Raw genomic sequence first — 24,810 nt, 5'->3', positions numbered from 1 at the left:
TTTAATAATTTTCTTGTGGAATTGGTGGATAGTATCAAAAATGCTGCCTGTCGGGAGTAGTATTTCCAAACCATATGTTACTATAGGCATAACATCTGTATTTAAAAGAGTTATAGCTGTTTTAGGATCTAATCCATTCCTCCCGTGTAAGCCTGCGCCCATTAGGCTGTATAATGATCTTCTTGCCTTCTTTTTGTTTTCATCAACAGTTAATTTTGCTAGTTGAGTTTTTCTGACACTTTTGTATACCAATATGTGAGGAGTGATCTACCACTGGCATAGGGTTATTGTTTAAATGCCAAACATTGTTTTCTATTTCAATCGATCTGGATGAGGGGTTAACAGGTAATATTACGCTTTTTGTTGGTTGTAAAGTGTATCCTTCTCTCCTACTAAAATTGACAACAATATTTACTAGTGTCTGAAATTCTATTGGATTGTTTGCTATGATAGCAACATCATCAGCACACGTTGGAGCACAGCAGCTAATATTACCTATTTGCCCACCTATTCCTGTGTCACATAAAAGGGTTAGTAGAGTTTACATACAACTTGTACAGATCAGCACTTATGACCCCACCTTGGCGTACACTCTGTTCTATTTCAAAGACTTCTGAAGTTTTATTTCTCCATTTTGTACAAGATGTTGCATTTTTATAGAGGCTTTCTATCAGTATTATGGATTGGTCAGAGAATCCTGTTTGATATAATCTCCTTATAAGATTTGAATGTACAACAACATCAAAGCCGATTTACAATCAAGTAAAGGTATGTATGTTGGTAGTTTGAGATCTGTACTTTCACGCTCAAACTCTTCAAAAATTAATTCACATAACAGAGGGGTGGTGTTCTCAGTAAATCCTCTTTGTAATGGGTTTTGTTTCTCCGTAATTTAATTATCTTTTCGATTACTTTAGAGTATATAGGTGTGACTGTTTTCCTCTATAGTTTTCGCATATCTTGCATCACCCTTATTCTTGAATACAGGAAATAGTGTACCAATTTTCAGAATATCAGATATATAGCCTAGTTCAAAAGATCTGTTGATAAGTAGTTGTAAATATTGTTTCAATTGTTTACCACCATGTATGATATATTCAGCATTTACACCAAAGTAGTCAGCAGCTTTATTCCTGTTTAAACATGATATTGCTTTTGAAATCTCTTCTTCTGTAATAGGGTTATGCTTGAAACGATCTTTACATATGTCAATTATAATGTTAGCTTCTTTTTCAATAAGATCTAGATATCGAGTGTCATAATTTTGTTTTGGTTCCTTTATTGCAAACTTATGAAAGTGTGAACGCCGGCCTTCAATGATATTATTGTTGTGATAGGTATTATCATCTACATGTAATTGATCTATAAATCTAGATAATTTTCCTCTTTGACTTTTTATAATTTTATAAAACATGTTTCTGTCTGAAAATCTGGCATTAATTAGTTTTTGACGTTCATTTATTCTACGTTTAGCTACTTCTGCATTCTTTACGTAGAATGTGCGTTGTTATTTTTTTCTTTTTAAGATATATATTCAAAACAGTAAATGAAGATAAACAAGCGTATTCTTTTGATTTACAGCATGTAGTCCCATGGATCCTGGAGAATGGACACCAGTTCGTCCTGTATTGTATTTGAATATTTATGAAGCCAATCAAGAAGGTACTGTATCTAATGAGTTATGTGTTTACTAACTGTCATTTAAAGAGGCATCAGCTACGATCAGACAAAACACACTAAATTATGACTATGCTTTGTTTTTCAAACATTTATAAAAGCGGAATATTGAAATAATATTTTCTTATTAACAGTAATGTAAAAATAAGGAAATGTGATATAATTGTCAATGAGACAACTATATGGAGTGGATGAAAACAATTTTGGTTTAATTTTGTCAAAACAATCTAAAATCACGATGATATATAATACAAGTAAAAACTTCAACCTCTTTTTGTAATTCGGTTTATACGTTTTAGTAGGTTATATATCAAATATGAGAACTAAAAAAAGTTAGTTGATGATTATGAGTATTCCATTCGTTTGATGCGTTTGAGCTTTTAATTTTGCCATTTGATAAAGGACTTTCCGTTTTGAATTTTCCTTGGTAGTCCGGCGGCTTTGTAAAAAATTGTGCACATCCTGTTACAAGCATGAAATTTGGCATAGACCTTCCTCAACTATTACTCTTTTATTTCAGATAGGGAGGCATTTGAAAAAAATGTCTCACTTCCGGTAAAATCCAAAATGGCGGACGTTATACTTAAATCTGCCCAATATCGAAGGCTAGCGTGTAAAAATGTCCTATTATCATGCTACTATCATAATATTTGGTACAGACCTTTGTGTTTTACTACTTTTGGATAAATTAAATAGATTAGATGTCTTCAGAAACCCCACTTCCGGTTAAAATCCAATATGGCGGACATTGTACTTAAATAAGCTTATTTTTTAGGGAGGGTAATTGAAATGTGTTTTAACGTATTGCTACTATAATTACATTGTGTATGAACCTTTCTTTGGTGCTTCTGATGGAGACAATGTATAAGACATATGTCTTAAAAACCCTTACTTCCGGAAGTATCCAAAATGGCGGACAGAGAAATATCAATTTTTTTATTCAAATTTTCAACTTTCTTCAAAATGTAAAGAAAATGATTTTATTTTGTGCTGGTCATTAAACGTTTGGCTTTAAGTTATCCCCAAAACCACTTATTCTAGCATGTTGTAAATGCTAAGATAAAAAGTTGACACTTCCGGTAAAAATATGACGTAAATTTTAAAGATGAGTCCTCAATCTATTTCTTCGATGTAGAGTTTTGGATAGATTGATTTAAACAAAATAAAATCACTATAGTACTAAAAAATATTTAAAACTACTTCTATTTGGCCAAGAATACATGCTTATTCACAATCACCACCACATGCACACAAGGCAGTGCACGGGAGACCCGATTTTACACATTAAAAATAACCGCGGCATCCTTTCTTACATCCATAATGTACAAGCTTCTGAAAAAATGATGAGGTCTCAGAAAGAGTTTTTTTTTTAAAGGGACCCTCTTTGTCCCTTCGCAAATCCATTAGTGACAAGACTAGGTAGCATAAGAGTCAATCCAAAGCTCGTCTCACTAAACACCTGCATTAGTATATTACACGTTTTACATGCTTGAAAAGACTAGAACAAGTCGTGGGAATAGCCTCACTTAAAATGAGATTTCCCTTTTGTGCAAAAATTGACTTTCTTGGTTCGTTAATCATGTTAGATCTGATAAGTTTGTACAGTACAAACCCGGTGATTTAGGCTGATCAATCATCATTCTTTATGTTAAAGTCACATCTTCAAATACCATTAATGTCTCCAACGCAGTCTTTTTTTTCCTTTTCAAGCAAAGAGAGAACAGTATCACAACCCGTCATAAGGTATTGGTCAGAAATAAAAGTGTGTGATCACTCATTGCCTAGTGCATTTGAAAGGCCATTGATAGATATTAATCCAAAGTTTTTTGCCTCCCCAAATACAATCAATAGTTCGTCTGCCCCTTTGTTACGCAATAGCGAAATACTGGTAGTTTTAAAGCTGCTAAAAGAAGCAAGGGCAACATTTAGGGGAAAGGGAATACACAGACGAACCCAGGATTAAAAACATCCTCAAAGATGGGAAAGTTTTCTGAGAGATGACGACAGTAAGAAAGAACTTTTAAGTTTTCATTCACAGGAGCTTGCTCAATACAATTTTGAGTACAAGGTAGTTGAAGCAACAAATGCTCAGGATGTTTAGTGTTATCCACCACTTGATGATGTTTCAAGTTTAGCACCATGTTTACACGAAGAGACTGACACTAGAATCAAGATAGATGTGTCTGATGCAGTGAAACATAGACTTAACTGAGTCATGACTCAAACAGTCGATACTGATGTCATTGCTGTTTCGCTATTCCGTGACATAGGGCAGACAAAGTTTGGTTTGCATTTAGAAGGGGAAAAGTATAAGATATATATCAATCAATGACCTTTCAAATGCACTAGGCATTAAAAGATAACACGTTCGCTGGAAAAGGAACTGCGTTGGTGACATTAATGGAGTTTGAAGATGTGACTATAGCATTTAGAATGATGATTGACCAGCCAACATCACCATATGGATTTGATGTTTAATGTCATTGAAAACGATACGTGGTTTTGTTGGAAGATAAAAAAAAAAAGAAACAGATTAGGTTAACAAGGCAAGAAAATATGTGTTTTTGCAGAATTTATTAAGATGTGAGAAACAATACCACAGTCTTTGTAAATGTTGGAAATCAGCTCTCCGATTGTGAATTGCGGCCTACTGAGTATGCTGATTGGGTATTATGTCCTTACCTAAATAAAATACCTTGAAACTGAAATACGAGTGGATGAAGTCTTGGATGCGTATGGTAGTTATAGCAACAAATGGTCAGGATATTCTATCTTATCCACCACGTAATGTATTTCAAGTTCAGCACCAAGTTCACATTTAGAGGCAGACACTAAAATCATGGTGCATGTGTCTGATGCAGTGAAACACGCACTTAAACGAGTCATGATTCGAACAGTCGTTAATGATGATTTTGTCAATACTGTTTCGCTATTCCGTGACATAGGGGTAGACGTTGTGTTTGGGAGGGCAAAAGACTTTGGATTAATATCTATCAATGGCCTTTCAAATGCACTAGGCAATGAGTGATCTGGGTGATCTGAAACACTTATTGTTATCCATGTCTTTACCTGTTGTGATATGGTTCTCTCTTTGCTTGAAGGGGGGGGGGGGGGGGAAAGACTATGTGGGAGACATTGATTGCATTTGAAGATGTGACTTTAACAAAAAGAATGATGATTAATCAGACTAAATCACCGGGGTTTTACTGTAAGATCGCACAAACTTAGCAGATGGGTATAACATGGTTAACGAAGCAAGAAAATAACTATTTGCGCAACAGGGACGGCTTTTCGAGGCTATTCCCTCAACTTGGTCTAGTCTTTTCCAGCATGTAAATAATGCAATATACTTAGGCAGGTGTTTAGGGAGACGAGCTTGGGATTGGCTCTTATGCTACCCACTCCAGGCGGGGACAAAGAGGATAACTTTTGAAAAACTCTTTTTGAGGCCTCATCATTTTGTCAAAAGCTTATACATTGTGGATGTAAGAAAGGATTCCGCGGTCATTTTTAATGTGGCAAATCGGGTATCCCGTGCACTGCGATGTGTGCATGTCATGGTGACTGTGAATAAACATGTATTCTTGGCCAAATAGTAATAATTTTAAATAATTTTTAGTACTATAGTGATTTTATTTTGTTTTAATCAATCTATCCAAAACTCTAAATCGAAGAAATAGATTGAGGACTCATCTTTGAAATTTACGTCATATTTTTAACCGGAAGTGTCAACTTTATATCTAAATATTTACAACATGCTAGAATAAGTGGTTTTGAGGATAACTTTAAGCCAAAAGTTTAATGACCAGCACAAAATAAAATCATTTCTTTACATATTGAAAAAAATGAAAATTTGAATAAAAAATTGATATTTCTCTGTCCGCCATTTTGGATATACCCGGAAGAAAGGGTTTTTAAGACATATGTCTTATGCATTGTATCCATCAGAAACACCAAAGAAAGGTTCATACACAATGTAATGATAGTAGCAATACGTTAAAACACATTTCAGTTACCCTCCCTAAAAAATAAGCTTATTTAAGTACAATGTCAGCCATATTGGATTTTAACCGGAAGTGGGGTTTCTGAAGACATCTAATCTATTTAATTTATCCAAAAGTAGTAAAAAACAAAGGTCTGTACCAAATATTATGATAGTAGCATGATAATAACACATTTTTACACGCTAGCCTTCGATATTGGGCTGATTTAAGTATGACGTCCGCCATTTTGGATTTTACCGGAAGTGAGACATTTTTTTTCAAATGCCTCCCTATCTGAAATAAAAGAGTAATAGTTGAGGAAGGTCTATGCCAAATTTCATGCTTGTAACAGGATGTGCACAATTCGTCTGAAATATGCTTGTAGCCGCCGGACTATGGAGTTCGGTATTTTTGTATCTAACTTTTTATATTGGTTCATAGGTTAACCAGTGTACAATCGTATTGTTTCCCTGGACTGGTACATAGCTCGAACATAGTTAATATACTCTATAGTAAATAAACTCATCATAGATACCAGGACTCAATTTTAAATATACGCCAGACGCGCGTTTCGTCTACAAAAGACTCATCAGTGACGCTCGAATAAAAAAAAGTTGTAAAAAGCCAAGTAAATTACGAAGTTGAAGAGCATTGAGATCCAAAATTCCTAAAAGTGTTGCCAAATACAGCTAAGGTAATCTATGTCTGAGGTAGAAAAGCCTTAGTATTTCAAAAAATTCAAAATTTTGTAAACAGTTAATTTATAAATATAACCATATCAATGATAATTCATGTCAGCACACTACTGGGCTGGTGATACCCTCGGGAAATCAAATCACAGTTTCACGGACAATATGTAATAAGTTAAATAAAATTCTAGAGCTAGTGAAACGTGATGACAAAAATAGTTTCTGTAAAATTGATAAAGATAATGTACACTACTGCAAATGCACTATTCTGTATTGTGCAATAATACATTCGAAAACATGTTTAGATATCTAGACGTTTTGTTCATACTAGAGGTTCTGATAACCCCACGGATAACAATCAAATAAAATGTCACCCCGGAGCTATTGTTTGTCAGAATTTCTCTTTGGTATGTTTACCCATTTATGATATGATTTCAATATAGATGTGGCAATTAAGTGTTGTGAGCATCCTTGCATGACTGAAAGCCCGCCCAGTTCGTTACCAGTTAACCTTTTTCAATTAAGAACAAAGTTGGTCTGACTCATCCCTTTTCGGGCGCATTTTCTATTTATTTGTGGTTTATTTCTGATGACGACGCCTGTTACGATGACTTAACAAAAACACCATTCTTATTAATTATCTATGACGTTATATGCTATTTCTTGGTAACGGTTTTAGTTTGGATTAATATTATGTTCAGATGACGATACAAAGGTTCTTAAATAAATATGTTCCATTGGCTATGGGTCTTTTTGCTTGACCCTGAGCGAAACTTGAAAATGCAAATCAAATTGAACGCGTGTTTATCATATGCTACTATTGGAAATGCATGTTTGAATATAGGCAGTGCATTAGATCAGATGATGGTTTGTTCTTGAAAGATAAAAAGTGTCCCGATTTTGAAATCCAAAATTACCGACAAAGATAAATATAATATAAAACTAAAATCCTATTTGAAGCTTAATCCCCAAGATATACACCATAATACACATATACATACTAGGAGTACTAAGAACAAACCATTACATTGTTAAGATTCTGAGAATGTTTCAGTAAATTCACGGTAACAAGAGTTTAAAAAACCCGTAATGAAGGCAACAGTAGTATACCGCTGTTCAAAATTCATAAATCGATAGAGAAAAAACATATCCGGGTTACAAACAAAAACCGAGGGAAACGTATCAAATATAAGAGAACTACGACACAACACCGAAATGCAACACACACAGAAACAAACTATAATGTCATAATGGCCATTTTCCTGACTTGGTACAGGGCATTTTATGAAAAAATGGTGGGTTGAATCTGGTTTTGTGGCATGCCAAACCTACCGCTTTAATGGTAGTGTTAATCATAACATTAAAATGACAACATTACACGACAGGGTTACAATAAAGAAACAGATAAATGGGAGAAAATATAGGACAGCTAAACAAACGAATAATGACAATTTCTGAACACGTATCATCCTTGTATCTACACAACTTTACTACGAAACATAAAGTGCTGACAAAGGGACCCTATCTTCCCTTGGGAAGGGTATTTCTACTGGATGGTAAAATCTAGATGACCATAGTCTGTACCACAATTTTACATTAAAGGGTTCCATCAAAATGTAAGTTAGTGCAATCTATTGAGAAGGTTGGAAAAAATAAATGAACTTTTTTGTTAATTTTAGACCGAAACAGCAACATAAACAATTATCTGAAAGACAATGCATATATATTTACTTCCAATTGAATTTTGCTTTTAGTTTAGAGTGTCCGTTTGATCAATATTTTTTTGGCAAACATATCCGGCAAAATGTGTTAATTCCTTTCAAACTACAGTTCAAAGCCATTGCAAGACATCCAAAACTTGGTGACATGATCAGAAATTCTTCACCATATTAAATGTGCACCTATGAAGCTGTAGTACTTTGAATTTTAGTAAAGATTTAAAAAAACAGTATTGGCCCTGGATTGTACACATTCATGCGAAATAGGTCCTATCTCTTTGAAATATGACCTACCGCACAGGGGTGCATCAAACATTAAATACGTTTTGTATGCCTTATGTCACACTGTTTGACATAGTTAAACAGCTAAAGACTTTATCCTCCCAAAATTAAACCATATATCCTTCATAACATAAATTGTACTTAATATGATTAATACTACCTGATGATGACCTTGCATTATTAATTCATACGAAATAAAACCGGATTTATATAACCTACCCGTTCGTCATTGGATACTTGAAGGGGTGACATATCAATGATATAAAACATTTAACCACAATGTGTCCGTAACGATATCAGCTGTCTAAATAAACAGAAGGCCTATGAACTTTTTACCTTTTTATATGTCCCTAACCTCAGGTCGAAATGTCTACTTCAGGTTGAAATGTCTTACAAATGTCTAGATCAAAATTACTAGTTTAAGACAAATATTTAAAACAGGTAAACAGCATATATTTACAGTTGTACATGTCAGTATGATACGAGTCATCTCGACCGGCAGATTGTTAGTCAACAACGCCTAAAACTATTTCACCTAGCTAAGTGTTTTTAGACAAGAAACCTAAGTGTATTTAGACAAGAATGAAAATTTTAATTTTATTTGGATTATCTACTATTTGCTTTGTATCATGTTCACCGAGTGTTTTATTAATGCATAAATAGAATGTTATTAAAATATGTTAAAATTTTTTATTTATCCAATCTGGGTGTATTCATTCGCATGTGTGGGATGAATAGTTAGGTAATATATAATCAAAGTTCGTAATTGTGTTGTGAGACTGACACTAGTTCAGAAATCTTGGCGACATCTCTTCATTATATAAGAGTTCATCAAATTTGTTAAAAAAAATGTTTCATATTACCAAACATTTCACAAATATTTCCCATTCTATTGTGTCGGTTTTCCTTTTAATTATCACAGCTCATCAATTATATTTACATAATTTTAGATTATGGTTTTTTTTTTTAGTTCACCACGAGGACAATATATGCATTGATTTCAATGTCAACCATTTATACACGATCTTCCATACTGACTTGATTCTCTTCCTTTTATTTAACACGGTAGCGTAAAAATTATGACATATTTCGCTTTTTAATTATCTTGTTTGATTTGTTACTTTTATTGCATTATTCACATTTTTAGTATTTTCTGTCAGCCTTTTTTAATATTTGATTGATATAACCAATTTATTTTCAGAATTACTTCTATACCCTAACGATCCTATGTACCAGTCCGAAATACGACTAAATGGCGTTCTAGATGAAAATTCACCCAACAGAATTGTACTAGAGCCACAGACAGATTATCTTGTGATTAATCCAGCAGAAAATTTCAAATTCGAAAGTGTTTCAGGGCATAGTATTCTCCGTCTAGTCCAACCATTAGACAGGGACGTAAGTTGTCGACGCCTTGTACATACTATATTGTTAATCGTTCTTGAAAAACAAAATTATATACCAAGGGGACAAAATGATACAAGAGTTTCAGAAATATCATGTACGATTTGAACTTCAGTTATATACAATTTTGAAACAATTTTCCCCCATTATGCACAGTTCTATGCATTTTCAATCCAATCTAATGCCTCGTTCACACGTACATTTAATTCGAATCGAATTCGCTAATCGCGTTCACACACTCTTCTTTTTTTTTTAATTCGAATTGATTCGAATTGGCAACTTCGAATTATCCAATTCGCATTAAAAATACGTTTTTCAAAGTTTATACGAATTTTAATATTTATTGATAACAGGGAGACGATAGATACCCAAAAATACATTCAAACTCACAAGTTGAAAATAAACTGATAAAGTAATTTTAAAAAAGACCCTTTACACACAACAGCAAAAAAATAAATAAATACAAAATAGAACTAAACACTCAGCAACACGAACCCTACCAAAAGCCGCGGGTGATCTCAGGTCCTCCGGAAAGGTAAGTATCCTGCTCCACATGTGGCAAAATGGCTCAATTACTCTATTATGTAAATTGCATGCAATACTATACAAGATTTCAAAACAAATTGCTAAAAAATAAAAAAAACTTTTTTCATTACATACAAGTTTGATGAATTACAGTTATTATCAAGACGTACTTTACTTTTCCTGGGCTGTAATAATGAAATTTGAAAAGTGATACTGATCAGTAATTTCCGATATTTTCTTTCGTCCCTATATAATATGTTTCTGTTCGTTAAAACGTTATTCATCAAATAACTCATCGGACGCGCTAAGTCCTCATGTAAACGTATACATGGTCAGGACGGTTTGTTGAAATGGATACTCAATCAATAATATAATCTTAATATAATCGGTCATATACATGTACATTAGATAACTTCATTTAAATTCAATTTAAATGTTTCATTTTTTTTCTTTCAGGGACAATTACCTATTTAGTTCACCTGATATTTATCACAACTTTTTTATTCAGGGTCCCACGGAAAGTGTAGATGATGATATCAGTGTTATAACATTCACCTTGAAGTGTTCCCCAGCCAACAATCTCTCAGTAGAAGTAAGATAATACTGTTATAAAGTGTAATATCACAAACTATTTTTACTGTAAATTGCTTAAATGTTTTCATTATGTCGCAGAAAGTAAAAAAAAGCAAACAATTTACCATTCCGGGATCCTTGTTATTATCAAGTCTAAAACTCATCCATTATCTTTTGTAAAACAAAAATCAAATATACCACATCAGACTTCAATGAAATAAAACAGAAGCAATAAAAAAATCTGCAATCTATACATATATCTGTGCATGTCAATCAACTTATGTCATTCTAAATTCGTACTTTTTTTTATTAAACAGATCTTTTATGATGTCAGTATCATGGTTATGGACAAGAACGACAACCCACCTATATTTTCTAATGCGCCATATGAAACTACTATTAATGAGGTAAGAAACAGTTTTAAAGGGACACTAGCTGCGAGATACATAAAAATTAAATAATGATTAATTTTTATCTTCAAACATTAATGAAATAATGATTTGCTTTTAGCAGCCAAAATGGTTCAATTTTGTCAATATAATCTAGGAAACATCAATGATGAATTATTCACTTGCAAGTGAATAATTTAACCTCATTTAATCCGTATTCATATGAAATTCAATTTAAGCCTTTAACAAGAGATGGATTACGCATAGATCATATATAAAACTTTAGTTGAAGGTAAACTAAAAACCTGTTTTATATAATATGCAAGATATAAAGTAAGATCGACTTTTGATTTCGTTAGACCTTGGAGCAGTATATCTAACTATATGTAAATATATTTGTTCCTGGTTAGACTGTTTATATGTTTTAATTCAGTGAAAAGAATTTTAAGAAAGTTCAATATTAAAACACAACACATAAAATAGTTTCGTGACTTAATACGGCGACAGTAGTTGACCGATGTTCAAATCTTGTTGGAAATTTCATAAAAAAGACACACATCGAAGATCTCCTCTTTGGTCAGTGTCGTTGGATAATATTTGAGGTTTTTAAGTGCACTGTGAATTCTAAATTCTCTTATCAAACAGTTTATTAATTTTTTTTTTTGGAATTTTTACATAACAAATATAATAAATTTAGTTAATAATGATTACAAAATATATAAATTTACGTAACGTTTTCATCTTTTACATTTTAAACAGCTTACACCAGTTGGTACACAATTACTAACAGTTACTGCCGTTGATAAAGACTCGAATTTAGATGGTAACATTACATACAGTATTATAAGGAATTTGGGCTTTGTGGTAAGTCTCAATAGTTCAATATTGAATAACACTTTTTGGCTGAAAGGGACTGACAATCTAACACCATCTCCATGTGCATTCAAGTTTATGAAAAACAGTTAAAGGGGATAATTCATTATATAGAGTGAAATATACTGAATTATCATAGAAAGATGGAATACTTTTCAATTCAGTCTAAACACGAAAGTAATAAAATAACTATTCTATAAACAAAAAGTAAAATCACAAAAATACTGAACACAGAGGAAAATACAAAACGGAAAGTCCCTAATAAAATGGCAAAATCAAAAGCTCAAACACATCAAACGGATGGATAACAACTGTAATATTTTTGACTTGGTACAGGCATTTTCTTATGTAGAAAATGGTGGATTGAAGTTGGTTTTAAAGCTAGATAAACCTCTCACGTGTAAGACAGTCGCATCGAATTCCATTATATTGACCACTATGCGTGAACAAAATAAACAGACATAATAGGTAAAAATGTCAAAGATACAGCAGTGAACATTGTGTTATAATCACTTAAAAAACTTACAAATATATAACAAAGAATAACTATACTATCATCAGCTGATATTGGTTCTCAATAATCAGACAAATGCATTTTCTCAGTGCCACTCTGAAGTCAAAATTATGCTACTACCTAATATTTTCAACCAAATACTTCATAATTATTGTAATATTAAACATAAACTAGTGGTCTTTATATTTGTTTTTGAGTATATTTGACAGAAAGATGGGGAAGTGAAGCTCATCAAAGATTAAATGAGCTTTCATTTCCATGATCATTTCATTTTTTTTTGACAGAATGATGGAGGAGACCTCTTTGATATTGACACACTCCAAGGCATCCTCACAGTTAGAGACAATTTGGATTATGAAAGTTTAGGGGATGGACACAAGTATTATGTTATTCGTGTTGTTGTTATGGTAGGTATAGAGGCACATATTTTTCTCAACATTTTAAACTGCAACTTATTTTCAAATAGCTATCATAAATATTTAAACTTAAATAGAAATACTAGTAAATGAAAGATGATGGAACAATTATTTCATTTTTTCTCATCACTTTGCGTCCGTTGTCCGTCGTCGTCGTCCGGCGTCGTCTGTTAACTTTTACAAAAATTTTCTCCTCTGAAACTACTGGGCCAAATTAAACCAAACTTGGCCACAATCATTATTGGGGTATCTAGTTTAAAAAATGTGTCTGGTGACCCGCCCAACCAACCAAGATGGCCGCCATGGCTAAAAATAGAACATAGGGATAAAATGCAGTTTTTGACTTATAACTCAAAAACCAAAGCATTTAGAGCAAATCTGACATGGGGGTAAAATTGTTTACCAGGTCAAGATCTAACTGCCCTGAAATTTTTAGATGAATCGGACAACCTGTTGATGGGTTGCTGCCCCTGAATTGTTAATTTTAAGGAAATTTTTCTGTTTTTGGTTGTTATCTAGAATATTATTATAGATAGAGATAAACTGTAACAGCAATAATGTTCAGCAAAGTTAGATTTACAAATCAGTCCACATGACCGAAATGGTCAGTTGACCCCTTTAGAAGTTATTGCCTTTTATAGTCAATTTTTAACCATTTTTCGTAAATCTTAGTAATCTTTTACAAAAATCTTCTCCTCTGAAACTACTGGGCCAAATTAATCCAAACTTGGCCACAATCATCTTTAGGGTATCTAGGTTAAAAAAATGTGTCCGATGACCCGGCCATCCAACCAAGATAGACGCCACAGCTAAAAATAAACATAGGGGTAAATGCAGTTTTTTGCTTATAACTCAAAGACCAAAGCATTTAGAGCAAATCTGACTGGGGTTTGATTGTTTATCAGGTCAATATCTATCTGCCCTGAAATTTTGAGACTGATTGGACAACCAGTTGTTAGGTTGCTGCCCCTGAATTGGCAATTTTAAAGAAATTTTGCCGTTTTTTGTTATTATCTTGAATATTATTATAGATAGAGATAAACAGCAATAATGTACAGCAAAGTAAGACCTAAAAATAAGTCAACATGACTTAAATGGACAATTGACCCCCTAAGGAGTAATTGTCCTTTATAGTCAATTTTTAACAATTTTCATAAAATTTGTAAATTTTTACTAACATTTTCCACTGAAACTACTGGGCCAAGTCCATTATAGATAGAGATAATTGTAAGCAGCAAGAATGTTCAGTAAAGTAAGATGTATAAACACATCACCATCACCAAAAACACAATTTTGTCATGAATCCATCTGCGTCCTTTGATTAATATTCACATAGACCAAGGTGAGCGACACAGGCTCTTTAGAGCCTCTAGTTTTCTTTGCTGGTTATCCTCTTTCTCTCGTTTATTAACATTTTTTTTCCCGAAGCTGTTATTTAACGAAACAGTTGGCTCTTTTCCTTCTGTTGTATTAATTTATTATTAATACATTTAGCATTTTCTAATTTTATTACTAGCTTTTGGAATTGATCATAGCATTTAATATCATGTATTTCAGGACGGCGGACCAAATACAAAGCGTTCGGCATATACTGATATAAAAGTAAATGTAACTGATGGAAACGACAAGGGACCCTCTTACATGTACACTGGTTGTCTGCAGCATAAAATGACCTGTGTATCGCCAAAATATACAGTAGATGTAACTGCAATAACTCTGGTAAGGATTTATCGAAGACATATTCAATAAAGATATTAATTTAGAAACATATTTTATATCTTAAAACCGATGATGACTAGTAAAGAAGACAAGTGACTATTTGCTATAAGCCCCAATAATTAGTCTGGTCAAATAACGATTAGAACAATCATTTAGTTAAAAGTATCATTGAATGTTTCCTTAAAACAAAATGCTTGGCTTACGAAAAGAGGATGGGCGATTTTTATTTCAACTCTATACTAATGATACCAGATAAACTTTGGACCTCCGATTCAGTCAACCTGGTAAACCTTCAAAACAAAATAAATTATACACAGAGAAGTTTATGCTGGGATATCACTAAAACCCTCCATTGCTTTAGGAAAATAAGAGGCAGATGATACCGAAGGGACAATCATACTTTTATGGATTTCAATTTAAAAACAGCCATGCATAATCTATTAATACATTCATACTTTTTGATGACAATCTGTGTTATTAACTAGGACACTGAAGAGAACTGTGGAGATATGGTATCGGCTCTTTCTTATTCGATGGATTACGATAACCAGTAAGGCTTTATTTGAAGAATTGCGTCACCAGTCCGTGTTCAATATATACCACCTACATAGACTGCAATGATCTGTACAGTCAACCACTTATCTGTATATACAGAACAAGACGTCGGCCCGAAAGACTGCAACAATTTGTTCATCTGGATGTCAACCAATTACCTATAATGACACAGAGTTCACTGAACTTTACAGACTGGCGTTGACCAGAGCGACTGCAACTATTAGAACAGGTGTATGCCAAACAATTACCTTCACAGAAAAAAATCTGCATTGTTATTCACAAGCATATGTCAAACTTAGTCTTCAAAAATATAAACAGGCAGATGCCATTACCTATACAGACAGAAACTCCAGTGTTCTTTACAGACTTACACGTCGGACAAAAAAGGTTGCATTGATTTGTACTGGAAGATGTCAGCCAATTATCAAAAAGCTGGTAGAAGTAAATCAACCTTTGATTTTATTTGTTTCTCGATTATTATTTCAAGAAATACTTAATTATATATTTTTAGAATCAAGAGCTGCATTTCCATGGTTTTCCTGACGTAACAGGAAATGCAATTAGAATTTTAGCCAAAGATATGGACGGAATTCCAAGTGACGTAGTATTTTCGGTGGCGACAAGTAAGTTAAATATCGAATTTCGTATTAACCAAATACACTTACAATGTTGATCGTCGGTTAATTGCAAATTGAAACCATTCTTTTTGAAATAATGTCAGGGTGCGTTACTTAGGAATGAATTCAAATTCACGTTTTTGTTTGGTTGTTTTTTTGGTTGTTTGTTAAGTTATTTCAAAATTAGAAAAAATTATCCCTGAACCGGTATAAACAAAACATAATTGTGTATGTGACTTCTCTCACATACCACATCATTAAATTAGGTATGGCACTTCTTCACTTTACAAGTAGCTAAACATTAGGTGATACTTGCCAAGAAAAAAAATCAAGGTAAACAATGTCCATCAAAATAGAAAAATTGACACTATCGAAAAGAGCATCCTGCAAAACAGGAAGAACACCTATCCAAATTACCAATTATACATTCGAAATACTTCCAGGTTAACAAAGAGTGATACTCGTAGTTGAAATTTAATGTATTTTTTCACCACTAGTGAAAGTTTGTTCTTTAATCTACATGATATGAATCTTGCGTTACAGCAAAACAAAGCTGTAATGTCCACTGAAGAATGTAAGAACATGTATTTGATTAATCGTATCGATACCAAAGCACTGACTATTAGCTGATGATACCATCGGGTTCGTAAGCCAACAAGCAGTGATATCGATCCAGTGCTAGATTAGGAAAATAACACTTTATAAATATGGTACGTTCGAAGCGCAAAAACATTGAAGCCACCCCCCAAATAGCAGCAAGCTATATCCTAATAAATTAACCATCTTGATCTGAGCGTCAATGATGAGTCTTTGAAGACGAAATGCGCGTTTGGCATATTAAAATGTAAGTCAGGTACCTTTGATAACTTTTAACATGAACTGATAAAAGCTGACCTCTTTGAGGTTGTCGTATAAACAATAACTGCATGTTATTTCACATTTTGTTATTTTTATGTCAATATGTTTTATTTAGCGTATCCATCTGGATATGATAGCTATTTTTCTGTGGAGACAAAGAAAGTGGGAAACTATTTCCAAGCTATTGTGAAACAGGTCAAAAGTGTTGAACTTCCTAGAGATTTTGTGATATTGCTGAAGGTGAGAGATTACAAGTACTTTGAAATACTTATTTCTTACTGTTACTGTATCATCTTATTTCAATTGTGAATACAATATTCAGACGATAGGCATTATATCTACTTTATCTATGTTATACATGTATGTATACATGAATGATAAATGCTATTACATTAATTCTGGTGGTTCAAATAATCTATTGTAAAATAAGCATTAAATTGGTTTGTTTTCTAGATAGTCAAAAAGAATACTTATCAATTTTTTACAATCACTCCTACCAAGGTAAATAAAGGCAACAGTACTATACCACTTTTCCAATAAATTATACCAATACGGAAGTGTTGCTCTGAAGAAAAAAAGACTTTGAATAAAGCTCTATCAATTTATCGCTTTTTATTACTCCTGATGTTTTTCTTATTTTGAATAGGCAGAAGAACTTTCTCCTGAAAAATGGTTTGCAGTAGCAGAGATATCCTTTGTTAAACATATGACAGAAAACAATTTTCAAACTACAGTTTCGCCTCAAATGGTAATTCCTACCTGTAGCATAAACCCGTTGTCTTTTTTTCAATTGAGACTATACTAGTCTTGTAAATAACAAAGCTTATATAAAGGCTGGCATAGCTTATTAGAATTTAATGTATTGGATTGTGCAGTGGGGTTAACCAAATAAAAGTCAAATTGAATATCGTTGTATATGCCACTGTACTTTTATTTCCTAACACAAAAACCTTTTTCAAGCTCGAATTTACTTGATTTTTACAATTGCCATGATAAAACAACAATATAATGTAGACCTTTTATCTGAAGTTGGATTTTTTATGTTTTAATTTAGAAATGTGATTGGTTAAAAGCGTCCGCGTGGTGACCGTGTATATTTTATATTTGGTTTGTAGGGAGGCGGGGCTTATTTCATACACGGTTAGTAGTGGTGTTACGTCCCTTTATATTCCATAAAAGAATATAAGGTGGGCGGGGCTTAGTTCATACACGGTTAGTAGTGGTGTTACGTCCCTTTATAAAAACAAAACGGTACTGAGAAAAAAATCTTTAAAGTTTCAACAGACGAAGAAATTGATGATTAAGATTGAAATAAATTCATAAAACACATTTTAACCTAACAAGTTGTTATTGTTGGTATCTGTTTTTATTGAATCAATGGAAGTAGTTTCTTTAAATAATGCTAGCAGTATTGTAGACTTACTCATTTTGATAGGTCACTAGTTTAAATTTCACACGTTAAGATAGTCGGTAAGATAAATTCGTTACATAGTGTGCTAGTGACGTAATACGGTATATATGGGGTCAGTAAATTCCATATCGGGTCGCTCTCACCCCATATGGAATTTACTGACCCCATATATACCGTATTAGGTCGCTAGCACACTATGTAACTAATATTATCTAACCTCATATTCATTTCTAGGAATGTGATTGGTTAAAACCGTCCTCTTAGAAACCGTGTATATTTAATATTAGGTTAGTAGGGAGGCGGGACTTATTCAATACATGGTTAGTAGTGGAGTTACGTCCCTTTGTATATTCCATATAAGGTAGTAGGGAGGCGGGGCTTATTTGATACACGGTTAGTAGTGGTGTTACGTCCCTTTAGAAAAACAAAACAGTACTGAGAAAAAATCTAAGGTTTCAACAGACAAAGAAATTGATGATTAAGATTTAAATAAACTCATAAAACACATTTAAATCCAACAAGTTGTCATTGTTGGCATCTGTTTTTGTAGGATCAATGGAAGTAGTTTCTTAATCATGTTATTGATTACTGTATTGAAGACTTGCTCATTTTGATAGGTCACTAGTCTAAATTTTACAAGTTAAGATAGTCGGTAAGATAAATTTGTTACATAGTTTGCTAGTAACGTAATACGGTATATATGGGGTCAGTAAATTCCATATGGGGATTCGAGCAAATATTAGGTCACTAACACACTATGTAACTAATAATATCCGTCCTCTGTTGTTGATGTTATACCTTCTTCTCTTTCCTTATTTGTATATTGTTATTTTATTTAGAGTACTGCTGCACAAACTGGAGAGAAAACAACAAAAAGCCAGACAACAGATGACTTTTCCGAGACGACTGTTGCACTTATTGTCGTCATTGCTGTGACCTTGACTTTAGTCTTGTGTTTATCTATAGCAATGGCTTGTTTTGTATCAAGAAGACGACAATACTCATCAGACAAAGTTCCACTATCATCGGTAGTATATATCTAATTATTAAACGACCAGACAAGTTCTCTTTTGTCCCGTGAAAACTAAACCATATTGTAAAGATAGTCGTCTAAATCAGCACCAATAAAAGAAAATTGAGATGAGAAAGTAAATTACTGAAATCTATAGTGCCTAACAAGATTTTGTGAGGTAGACGAAATTGACCTTAAAACGATCTTATTGACTTTTTTGCTCCAAAAATAGGTAGATCGGACATATTTTGACTTTATTTAAAGACTTCCTTAGTTTGGGATTAATTGTAATTGGCATGTTCCTATGAGACTGAAAAATGTTGTTTTTTTGTAAGATAAATAATAATTTTACCTGGCGTAACCGTGTGTAAAGTGTATTGCGGCATTTCTCTCCGAAAAATGACTTGGTGATTGGAATAAAACGTCTTATTTGTAAACTTTTTCTGTTTTTCTCCGCAATTGACTATTAAAAAATAATATATCTACTGTGTATTTGGAAAATTTTGTGAAAATAGGAGAATTGGCAATTCTTACCTTTCATACCTATACTTTCATTGATAAAACATAACATGGACTCATCCAGTGTCCAGTTTGAAGGTCATTTTAGTTACTGTCACATTCATGCACGTTCTGATTTAATCAATAGTCATGTATGAAAAGCATAAACAGTTTGAAGCTAAACTAATAATAACTTAACCCAATCAAATAGCGTAACATTCAATAACAATGACCGGTCCACATTATAATAATTAATAGGGGTAAACTGGGTAGGGAGAAAATGTAAGATATTCAAAATTTATTTTTTTGCAATTACGAATAAAAATTTGTCAACCAAAAGTTTTGCTATAATTTCATAAACATGTTGTTCTCTATTGGTACACCTTTTGGATCTTTCATTTATGTATTTAAAGCCATACAAAGTTTGGGCTTCAAAACTCCACATAATTATTGACTTTATACAGAAAATTTGTCCTTTTAAAGCATAAAATGTTTCCAACACAATACATTACTACAAAGTAAAATCATTTCTCAAAACACTGCAAAAATTTTCATTTTGATTGGTACAGACGTATTGTCATAATGTGAGTTGAAATAAACAGTGGTATAGCAAACATCGAATTCCCTCACAAAATCTTGTTAGGTACTATAGTCTATATGTTTTAAGCAAACGAATAAGTAGTCTTCTTTAATTTATTTAGAAAGTTGACCGTCAAGTAATAAGTTTTTATTGTTTTTTTTTATATATGTTATGATATATACTGTCAGAATTACTAATTTCGATTATTTTTCTCAATGACAGGTAAATGGTGCCCATGAGAACAGAGGATACTCGGCACAACTATGAAATACTCCATAATAGAAGTTAAAGAGAAGCTATTTATCAAACTGAATTTTACTTCATTGCTTTATTTAGCATTAACAAATTTTGTAGAAATAAGATAATATATTATTATAGAACTCTTCAAATATGAAAATAGTTAGATATAATTTGTTGGTTTGAAGATGTGAACATATGCAATCACCTGTTAATGTTGCAATACGTTGTTTTTGCATCCTTTAATTCGTAGACTGTTGTAAAAATGTATGACAGCATACCACTTGTATATGAGATGACCATTTAGCCTTTGGGAATATTGACGACTTTCGGATATGGTTACTTGAGTCAATATTGTAAAAGAGCTAGAAAATGATAAGGAAATGAAAAAAAAATCGAAAACTAATATTTGATCCAACCCGATCTGTGGCTATTTATTTAGCTATCGGAATATTGGCGACTTTCATATTTGGTGACTTCATCAAAGGCCATAAATCGGGATAGTTTGCAGGTTCTCATTTTCTAGTTCTTTTACAAACCTGAGATCTTTCTTATTGACTTTTGGTCAGATTTTGTAGATGGGTTAACTAGGGCAAAGGGGAACGTATATGAAGCGGTCTATACAGTCATTTGTGAAACATCTATACCTGAATATACAAAGGTATTTTTGCGCATTTATGCATAAAACTGTATTATGCTAAACACAATGTTAATTCATATTGTAATAATTGTCAAATATCATGCTATCAATTATTTATAATTTACCATTTGTTGACAGTTGGAGTAACTATTACATACATTCCATTATAATTCAGCTATTTTTATTACCAGGTCTTTCACAGTTTTCGTTATTACTAGTCTCAAATAACATCTTTTGTACTTATGTATACAATAATCATTTTTGAATAATATTATAAAGATTACTTTTTGTAATTCATTGTCAGAATTTTTACATTAAAATGGAAGTTTGCAGGTGATTTGCATTCTTATTCAAATATTCTAAATAATTCATATTATATACATTGTTTGGCAAATAGTGTCACATTTTAACAAAAATTAACATGCACTTTTAAAAAAAAAATCATGAACCGTCCATTCTGTAACTCTTTTCAACATTTGGGTAAAAAGAATTATGTTTTTATAAGCAACACGATATATGATCGTAATATAAAAGCATCTGCTAGAAAAGATATAATCACAAAAATACTGAGCTCCACAGAAAATTCAAAAAGGTAAGACCCTTATCAAATGGCAAAATCAAAAGCTCAAACACATCAAACAAATGGATAACAACTGTCATAGTCCTGACTTGATTCAAGTCAATTTACTATGTAGAAAATTGTGTATTAAACCTGGTTATATAGCTAGCTGAACCTCTCACTTGTATGACAGTCGCGTACAATTCCATACTTTTGACAACGATTAGTGAACCAACAAAAACCAGACATAATTAGTAAAAATGTCAAAATTAAGGATACAGCAGTCAACGGGTGTATGACATTTGCGCCGTTTTTTAAAGTTTCGATCTTTTCTTTGCACGGATTGCGCACATTTACATTACAGATTAATTATCAATATAAACCTCTTCCGTCGGCCAGTTGTATATATGTTATAAATTGCCAATTATAACATGTTTATAATTGCTGTCTTCTACGAATGGATTATTGTCGTTTTCTCCGACTCAGAACTGGTGGAGGAAATTCCAGTCTGTTGAGCTAAGTACAGAGTATAAAATCAAATCAATTGACCTGGTATATGCCAATATGGCTATCGCAATTTTTCGGGCTACCATTCTTTCCCCCAGATGAAACCGAGAACTGCTTCACGTTTGATATTATGTCTGATGCTCGTTCTGATGACAAACGGCATGCATTCTTAGACTATGTAAAGTACTTCTATAAATGTTATGCACAACTTTATTATCCACCTTATTTCTGGGTAGCTGCACCTGTTGAAAAATATCAGTAAGAGGACGAATAACAGTCCAGAATCATTTAATTCGCATCACAATAAACGGTTCTATTCGCACTATCCTAGCATACATTTTATTGGTGCCATCAAGAAAATCCTTGTCGTTCCTTATGTCAAAATAACATCTCTTATAATGCCCTCCGCTGTTCGCAACAAGTATAGAATTGATCAAATTACAAAGAAAGAATACATCAGATGTGAAGTATATAAATACGCAGCATGGAAACGTTTATAAATAATTGTTTTCTGTTATTATGCCCCACCTACGATAGTAGAGGGGCATTATGTTTTCTGGTCTGTACGTCCGTTCGTCCGTTCGTCCCGCTTCAGGTTAAAGTTTTTGGTCAAGGTAGTTTTTGATGAAGTTGAAGTCCAATCAACTTGAAACTTATTACACATGTTCCTTATGATATGATATTTCTAATTGTAATGCCAAATTAGAGTTTTTACCCCAAAATCAAGGTCCACTGAACATAGAAAACTATAGTGCGAGTGGGGCATTCGTGTACTGTGGACACATTCGTGTTTTTATGAATATTACTGCGTTACAATTGGCTAACGGAAGAGGTTTATAATGATAAATGATAAATAAGTTGAACATTCATCTGTAATCTACCTGAACACTATCGGCGCAAATGAAATAAATAATCGGCGAAAAAAGTGAAAGAAAAGATCAACGCAAATGCAAAACGCCACAATCAAAAATATGCTCTAATCTTAATCAGTATGAAAGTAAACAGATGTAACAATAAAGAAAAACAAAAAGGCATATAAACAAAGCACAGTATCAAAAACGTAAGACAAGAATAACAAAAAAAAAAATCCATGGCACCTTAACACAATTAAGTACCGAGCCACGTCAAATGGATATTACTAAAATTAGACTAAACAGTAAATATAATGATTTACATAGACAAATAAAAGAATAATGTAACTCGTTATTAAGATGATAAACAATGTCAGTACCTATAATCTATACTTCAAGACCATCGTGTATTACTTGTGAAGTTGATACGAAATATTTATCAACAACGTCTTGGTATCTTCCGATGAACTTTTTAAGAATCATTTAGAAATTTACAGTAATGGTTTTAACTCATTCTGTTTACCAATTGACACTGAAACTTTCTTGAAAATGTGAGAAAAGCAACTTAAAGTTATGTTTCTATGTTAAAGAAAGATACAAAAGATGTACATTTGCAAAAAATAATGTTCTTTGCATGCTTCAACTATATTTTGTTATAAAAAAGAACGTTTGCAGAATGTTGTTTTATAGATTGATAATATTTTATGATTGTGTACTGAAAGCATTATAATACCCTGTTTTTTTTATAATTTACATTTAAATAGAAAATTATCTACTAAAGATCAACTTTCAACATTCATATTTCCTATTTTTGTAACCGAACATTTCCTTTTCTACCTTTAACTGTCCTTAAATCCAGAAATATTTTAATTTACAAATTTGGATTAGAAACAATTTTAACTGTGTGTTTGTTGATCGACTTTGTCAACCAAATGGTTCCTTCTTGTTTCGCGTTCAATGTTGCCATTCTTTATCTTTCAATGTTGCCATTCTTTATCTTTCAATGTTTCCATTCTTTATCTTTCAATGTTTCCATTCTTTATCTTTCAATGTTGCCATTCTTTATCTTTCAATAGATGAATACATGCATAACTCATCACCAGCTAAGGAGTTAAATTGGAGGTCACATGCATACGGATTAAATTATGTCGAATTATTTACTTGCAAGTAAATAATTCCCGGTGACAGGTAAAAAGTGACCATGAGAATAAAAGATACTCAGCACAACTTTGAAATACTATATCATAAAAGATAATATACTCAACTGAATTAAACTTATGACATTGAAGCGACTGTATCAGAAATCACAGAAAATTTTGAAGAAATAAGATAATATGTATTAGATACTACTACGATGGTGTGTATCTAATTTTCATTAAAATATAATGGCATGCAGCATGATAGTATTCAATAATTTAGGGAAAACGGAAAAAAGGAGGGGGGGATGGGGGCTTTTAACGATTGATTATATGTTATTGAAAGCGTGATTAATGCAGGGTATCCAATTTCATTTAACAACATCTTGATGTAAATTATAATTGAAACGTGTATGTTTCGTATAGAAAAATCTTTAAGACACTGTGTACATGCAAAATATTTGGTATGGTTTTTTAACAAATAATTTGTTTGAATTCTATAATTCGTAGACCTGTGAAAAATAATTTGCTTGAATTCTAAAATTCGTAGACCTTTGTTTGAAATGGCCATTTAGCTATTGAAATAT

The 24,810-nt window shown here is 32.5% G+C and overlaps 1 protein-coding gene across 1 annotated transcript in view; it reads left to right on the top strand.

Annotated features, from left to right (window-relative positions):
* LOC143045934 (cadherin-99C-like) overlaps positions 1–21,505 on the top strand; it is a 28,043-nt gene extending 6,538 nt beyond the window's left edge. The window contains exons 2-13 of the mRNA XM_076218781.1: positions 1,582–1,662; positions 9,551–9,747; positions 10,787–10,870; positions 11,169–11,258; positions 12,000–12,104; positions 12,912–13,034; positions 14,601–14,762; positions 15,829–15,940; positions 16,908–17,032; positions 17,439–17,540; positions 19,043–19,231; positions 20,516–21,505. Coding sequence (XP_076074896.1) covers positions 1,582–1,662; positions 9,551–9,747; positions 10,787–10,870; positions 11,169–11,258; positions 12,000–12,104; positions 12,912–13,034; positions 14,601–14,762; positions 15,829–15,940; positions 16,908–17,032; positions 17,439–17,540; positions 19,043–19,231; positions 20,516–20,560 — 1,415 coding nt within the window. The 3' untranslated portion in view covers positions 20,561–21,505. The remainder of the gene's footprint in view (positions 1–1,581; positions 1,663–9,550; positions 9,748–10,786; positions 10,871–11,168; positions 11,259–11,999; positions 12,105–12,911; positions 13,035–14,600; positions 14,763–15,828; positions 15,941–16,907; positions 17,033–17,438; positions 17,541–19,042; positions 19,232–20,515) is intronic.
* The last annotated feature ends 3,305 nt before the right edge of the window (positions 21,506–24,810 follow it).

This window comes from Mytilus galloprovincialis, chromosome 9, assembly GCF_965363235.1.
Source record: "Mytilus galloprovincialis chromosome 9, xbMytGall1.hap1.1, whole genome shotgun sequence".
Lineage (NCBI taxonomy): Eukaryota > Metazoa > Mollusca > Bivalvia > Mytilida > Mytilidae > Mytilus > Mytilus galloprovincialis.
Note: the sequence above shows the minus strand (reverse complement) of the source record. Positions and strands in the feature narration are given on the sequence as shown.